General features: G+C 48.3%; 1 protein-coding gene across 2 annotated transcripts in view; it reads right to left on the reverse strand.

Annotated features, from left to right (window-relative positions):
* LOC116844506 (protein tramtrack, beta isoform-like) overlaps positions 1 to 7,163 on the reverse strand; it is a 69,678-nt gene that overhangs the window by 4,991 nt on the left and 57,524 nt on the right. Inside the window, exon 5 of one of the 2 annotated variants that reach the window (XM_032816163.1) lies at positions 3,008 to 3,360. The exons of the other annotated variant lie outside the window; for it this stretch is intronic. Coding sequence (XP_032672054.1) covers positions 3,143 to 3,360 — 218 coding nt within the window. The 3' untranslated portion in view covers positions 3,008 to 3,142. Of the gene's footprint in view, positions 1 to 3,007; positions 3,361 to 7,163 lie in introns of those variants that run through there. 2 annotated transcript variants of the gene reach the window in all.

Here is a 7,163-nt window from a genome sequence, read left to right on the forward strand (position 1 = left end):
TATATATATATATATATATATATATATATATATATATATATATATAATATATGTATATATTACATCTCTCTTAAAGTGAATAGCCTCATAAAACGTCTACATTTAGGAGAGAAAACTTGATCCTCCTTAACTCTAATTGGCCATTAGTCGCGCAGCCTAAACTGCACGTACGCGCGCGCCGAAGCTGATTTGTATCACGTTCCCATCGCGCGCGAATACGCGAGCGTTATTATTCATACGATCGTTAAAAAGCGGAAGACCCGTTGCTGCTTGCGCTCTCGAGTGTTTCGATCCGTTCGTTCATATTGTCGGGTCTTCCTCGCTCTTCAAGCTCGCCCCACGGGAAGATGACGCGAATCCTCGCAGTCGGTCTCGCGCGAACAGGTCGCGGAATGAATGAAGAACGACTCGGTGAAACGGGGAATCCCCACGCGAGAACCCGATCTTGCTCGAAGGGGTCGAAGGTACACGTAGTAGTAGAAGAGTGAAGTGTTAGACTACTCTTTGGAAAATATCCAACGCGTTCGCTCACGCACCACGTAACGTTACGTAACGCGGCATTACGTAACGTAACGGTACACCTCCGCCGAACTGTCTTTGGCATTTCGACGGCGGAAGAATGCACACTCGGGGCCACACGTCGCCGATGTGTATGCGCGCGTATGCGTCTGTTTAACTACAGAGTCGCGAAGCTGCGAATCTCTACGATGTGTTTACATGCCTACGCGAAACCTACGGGGACCTACTCTCATGCGTCCGCGCGAGTCGTGAACTTGACAGCTTATTGATCCGCGAATCCGGAATGACTCGGTGACAGGTGCACACTCGGTGTGCCGGGTATTCCTCGTCGAAGATCGAGGCGTTTCTCGCTTATCAGCGGCCATCGTATCATGTTGCCATTCTGAGAGATGAGAATTAATGTTAATTTCGCTAGAATCTTTAGTCATGTTTTACGCCAATCATGTCTTCTTCACGGAAAAGAAAAGTTTGCAGCAAGAATCTGCGTGTGCTAAATTCTCTAAATTCTTTGGACTGAAATTTCACTAAAAAAAATAAGTCTAACGATTCGCTTAAATTCGTTTAAATTGGTTTTTTTCCTCATACAGAGTAAATTCTCAGAAGGATAGAGTTTAGAATATCGCGTATGAGAACGATATAGTATCTCCGTTGAGTGAAATAGGAAAGTATAATTAGACATGATAGATAAGAGAAAGGTGTAAGTGTAAAGATTAGGTGAAAATGGATGAGATTGTGAAAAGAGATTACAAAATTAGATATTTAGGTAACGAGGATGATATTGTAAAGTCAATTAAAGAAAGGCAATCTAACTATCGGGACATTAATAACTAGATGGGTAGGAATGAGGAGTGAGTGATTAAGGAATATAGTTGTAAACCAAGTCCGTTTCTTGGCTATGCAAGCTGAAGGAAATAAAACAACGATGCGGCAGTAACAGTAGCCAAAGTTCAAGCAACAAGAGATACACTTTCAGCAAACCACGATTAGCCGCGGCAGTGAAATCTTTTGTTCTCCAAACGTTGTTCCAACAAACAGGTACCAGCAATATGCTATACGCGAGATCTTCGTCGAGGAATACTCGTAACCGGTGCACGGTGCAGGAGTGTCGCCACGTGCAACAAATAACGTACGCTCAATACGGTAAACTGTCGTATCAGCTCCCTCTGTATGTTAGCCTACGCGGAAAGCTAATAACGTGCCGTACATTAGACGCAGACCGATGGGTCTGTAATCGCGCGACTACTTGTCTGCGCAGGTCGTTCCCGCGAACATCAATTAAGCCAAAGCGAGGTTTAATTGCCATCCCGTGCTGAACCTCAAGAAAATCGTAGTCGGGCCACCAGCTTGGCGCCGAATAACGTTTACGGGAACGGCCCTGCGATGGTCGCTGCGCGACCCGGTCGTTTGTCTCCCCCCGTTCCTCGTCACATTCACTTGGAACCGGAGGCCCCGAGCATAATCGTGATTGCGGAAGAGGAGAGTGCAGAGCACGACGAGTATCGTCGCCGTCGTCCTCGCCCACCTCGCTCCACGACTTCCTCCCGCGTTCCAGCCGAATCGCGCGATCCTGACGCGCGTTGAGCGAATAATGAGTGCGGAAAATTTAAAAGCGCGGTCGTGTAAACACGACTAGGCGCGAATCCCCGAGCGAACCGTCGTCGCTCCAGGGAGCCGGAAGAGAGAAGAGCCCGGAGCGAGAGTCCGGACACTCGTTGGTGTCTGAGAACGACGTCGACGACGATGACGATGGAAGAAAAGAGAGAAGGAAGAAGGGGGAGAAACAGACAGCCGGGCGGCAAGAGGGCGGCTAGGGCTAATATTTACACGGTGAAATCACACGGTTCTTACGATTACCGAAGTGCGCCCCCGACCGACGGAGGGCTGGGGGTTGGGGGAGACTCGCGACGGTGGTGCTAAATGCAACGTCGATTATCGACCGCTTGGAAGAGATAGACAGAGGAGCGAGAGAGACAGGCGGACATGGCTTCCTGAGCTCCGTCGTGTCGCGAGCGCAATCGCTCTGACGTCCTCCGAAGCGTCCCTAATGGAGCGACGACTCGCATATCCTCGAGCGTCTCGATCCTCGCGGAATTTCAAGACGCCATCGTCGTCTTCGTCCGGAGAATGTCCTCGGATACTAAAACTTCCGTTGACCTTTGGGCGACGACGACAGTTCGCGTAGACTCGTCTCGCAACCGGAGAACTTTCGACTACGTCTTGGTAACGGTCGCCGCGGTCCCCTCGGATCTCCTTCGCTGAAGGATTCCTTTATACATCCATCAGGTGCCTTTCAACGAGCACGTAATCTTGTTAATCTAATGACGAGATCAATGGAACGAGCCGTTGCTCGTTCCCGATGCACGGCGTCGGGTTTGACGGCCAACTTGAAGGATCCTGTCGCGAAGCCGCGATGGCCAAGACGCGGCGGAGGATGACGACAACGACGACGACGACGACGACGACGACGACGACGACGACGACGACGACGACGACGATGATGATGATGATGAAGATGAAGAAAAAGAGGAGGGAGCGCAGACACCAAGAACAACGGTCCAACGCGCTGACGACTCCGCTAGATCTGCAGCTTCACGTACGCGGCTCGGTAATACGCGTGCATACGTTATTGCGCGTTCGCGTGCTTGGTGCGCGTGTGCGTGAGCAGGGTGTCGCTGCGCGTGTACACCGCCGGGCAGAGCGAGCAGGCGTACTTCCCAGGGAAATGCACGTAATAGTGATTACGCACGTTCGTCACGACCTTACCGCACAACGAGCACCGCCTCCTCTCGTCGCTGTTACTCTGTCTCTCAAATATCTGTGATATCCGCCAATTTTTCAGCTCTGCAACAACAGAAACCACAGTGTCAGCAAAGCACCCCAATTAACTTCCAACCCTCCTCCGCTCTCCTCCTCTCCTCCTCCTGCTCCTCCTCCATAATCATCATCATCATCATCATCTCCTCTTCCTTCTCTTAGCAGCGCGTGTCATCGCTCTATTTCCGCTTCTGTTTTTCTCTGTCTCTCCCTCGCAAATTTTTCCTTCTTTTCCGTTTGTTTTCTCTCTCATCGCCCGAAAAATTCCTCCCTCCCCTCCCCCGTCAGCATGGACTCTAAGATTGCTTTCAAACTGTTGGTCTTCTGGTCTATCCGTTTCCCCTGGTGTGTGCGTGTAAGGATGCGTGAGCGGTTCAGCGACAATCCGATTACGCGCGTGCGACTCGGACGGTGAGGCTTGAGCCGCGACTCAAGGGTGCGCGAGATCAAAGGTCGTCGGAGTAATCGAAGATGTCGTGGTCCAGCGAAGAGGAAGATCGGTATATTCACGGGCTCGAGCACACAGAGAGCGTACTCGAGTCCGCTCGAAGGTCTGAGCAAGTCTGAGACTTCGTGGGGGAGGGTTGACAACTTGAAAACCACGGTCAGAATGGGCGGTCACTTGGCGACAAGGTCGAAGGGCGTCGTTCAGAAGATCGGCAGTCCACAGAGGTACGAGGAAACCGACCTCCGACAAGATCGCTTCACTAGATTTCTCGAGCGCGGTCGGAGATCGAGAAGAGCAGAACCGACGCGGTCGCGATACCGTTAAGATCTGCACAGCTCTCTACGCACATCCGTGGGGAAACCGTGGCGACACGTTCTCGCGAAGAAATCCATTCGCGCTCGCATGAATCCTCGGAAACGAGCCGTGTCGGGAAGCATAACCGCAAACTTCAGGGACCGTATAAACCTGCAGTCTCTCTCTCTCTCTCTCTCTCTCTCTCTCTCTCTCTCTCTCTCTCTTTCTCTCTCTCTCTCTCTGTGACACGAGAAGAAAGGAGGACAACCACGACGACGACATCGACCATGCCTAGTAAGAGAAGGAGGAAGAAGAAGAAAACTATATTGTCAAGCTTGGCGCGCGTCGCTACATAACAACTTGTACATACATATCGACACGCTGACATAAAATTGGAGCCCTGATAAGATCGCACACGTGACTCGGAAATATAAGCGGCCGCTCTCTATCGTCGCGTCTAACCGCCTTCTCTTGCTCTGACGAGCATCGACGCTCGGCGATAAGCCAACATCGACGTGATAGAGGAGGATCCACTGAGGCAAGACTCGCGGATTCCCGCAGCCGCGAATCCAATCAATCATATCCGGCTGGTCTGGCAGCTCGGAAACACGAGAAAGTAGCCCGGGAATCCGAAGACGCTAGAGCCCCAAGTCCCGGGACTGCCCTGATTTCTTTAAGAAGAGAAAAGAGGAAGAAAATTTCTTTAAAAAATTCTATTCTTTCTTCCGACGGCACGCTCTTAGATTCGCACTTTCAGCTATCAGTCAGCTATCGATGAGACGTTTCTTTTTTCGGCAGATCCCCGACAGCTCCGGCTGCGTCGGAGTATAAAATGTACTTTCAGAACTCGTCAGTTCATTCAGATTCTGTTCGTATCTCCCTCCGCCTTCTCTTATCCAGAATGTGGGCACGGTCATACACACAGAGTTACATACACAAAAGTCGCAAAAAGTCGCCGAAACGTCGCATAGATCGGAGGCGGAAAGTCGCTCTCGCGTATCGACGCGATGAGAATCGGCCCGATCGCAAGGACCGGCGAACGGGAATAGATAACGATTAGCCCGTTAACGTCACTGCAAATTATTCCGCGCTAATAATAGCGTTACCGCAGGCGGCAGTCGATGGTGGTAATTCCCGGCGCAGCTCGAATGATCAGGTGTCGTCGTGTCTCTTCTCGCCGACTTGAATTGAACGTGATTCCTGAGGCGGCGCGACGCTTCGTTAGACTCGCCTGCGATCAAGTAGCTGTCACTGCACGCCGCAAGTAGAGACCGGCAACGGGCATGTCGCGCGAATTATTCCTCGCACTCGCGAAAATAAACGCCAGAATACGCGGCTGCTCTTAGTGTCTACGTGCTCGCGCGCGAAAGGTCGTTCCTTCGTTCTCGAGGATCGAGTGATGACCTCGTCGCAGCGCGTAACAGCACACGGCGTGTCTCTCTCCGTTGGGGGATATATAAGGAGGCAAGACGCGAGATGCACTAGAGGCTTCAATAAAGCCTTAACAGTTATCACACTAAGAAAAGAAAAAAACGATCAACTCTTAACTAAAATTATAGTTATTCTTGGCCCCAACCATAGTTTCTGCCATTTTAAAATGGTGATAGTTTCATGCATACAAGATGATTAACGCTAACATTACAATAGAATTTAATAAGAAAAATTGTTTTCTTGACCATAACTTGTAGCATCTTATCTTTCTAAGTAATTTTATAGTTACACAAATACCAAACATTTTTTACTCAGTGTAGACGAAAGATGTCACTGTCTCTTTGCTAAGTCATTCGAAAAAGTCTTTCTGATCGTACTATTCGCGTCTGGATATACATGTACATTATGACTCTTGATTGTCCGGCGAATCTATCATTTCGACAGTCTAGCATGCCGCACCGTATCATATCGTATCCAGACACGAAAGGACTAGCGATTTCTGACAAGACAAATGTTAAGACTTCACTGGTGCGCTTAGTGCGCATTCGCGTCGATATCGCGAAAAATTATCAACGGAGAGAAAGAAAACGGATGAGCACGCGCGATCTACGAGCGCGCGCATCGCGCCAAAAGGGAGAAAAATGATCTGGAAGAAAAAAGAAAGGTAGACGGCTCGGTTAACACACAATTATGTTTAATCAAAAAATTAGTATGAAATACATTAAATGCACATGTGATTAATTCTCCATTTTTTTGTTTATCATCTCATTCTCATCATTATCATCATCATCGTTTTCATCATCATCATCATCATCATCATCATCATCATCATCATCATCATCATCATCATCAGCCATATTATCTACACTACAATTAAAGATGTATATAATAATGCAATTGTAAACATAAAAGACTTTATGTTAGAATATAATCATAAGGATAAGAATATAATCGTAATAACAATAAGAAGTAGTAGTAAGAATAATTTCTCGTAATAAAATCGGTTACGCCTTAACTATTTTTCTTTTTTTTCACTCCCACGATCGGCATGGTCAGAAGTTTCCCTGCGAAATTTCCCCTTTATCCGTTTTTTTCCGCTAAATATACGCCTATTGTACGTTTCCACTGTTTTTTTCTCTCGAGCCAAACACTTCCCTCTCGTATATATGTATAATAAAAGGATATCTCAACTCTCGCGCGAGAGCATCCCCGTCGCGCTCCGAGTCCCCGGCGTCGCTGGCCATCGACGTCATCTCGCGATCTGTCGTTCCGTTTCGCGTCGTTCCCCGCATCCGGAAAACAACGATAACGGCGACGACGATGACGACAATGATGACGGCGACGACGACGACGACGACGACGACGATGACAACGACGACGACGATCGTGCGGACGCAATCGAAACGGCAACCCTCCCGTTTCGTTTGTTCGCAAAATCTCTTCCTCTTTCTCCCTCTCCCTCCCTCTCTCTTTCTCTCTCTCTTTCTATTCGTAAACACGGACGAACCTAAAGCACGGCGGATTTTTGCTCCCTTTTTGCTCGAGTGTTTATAATCGGTCGGCTTTTATGTGAGATATCTCTATATATTTATATATATATATATATATATATATATATATATATATATATATATATATATATATATATATATATATA

The sequence above is a fragment of the Odontomachus brunneus genome, unplaced genomic scaffold, assembly GCF_010583005.1.
Source record: "Odontomachus brunneus isolate Ranch 3 - 2012 unplaced genomic scaffold, Obru_v1 Obru_scaffold_003, whole genome shotgun sequence".
In the NCBI taxonomy this organism is placed as follows: Eukaryota; Metazoa; Arthropoda; class Insecta; order Hymenoptera; family Formicidae; genus Odontomachus; species Odontomachus brunneus.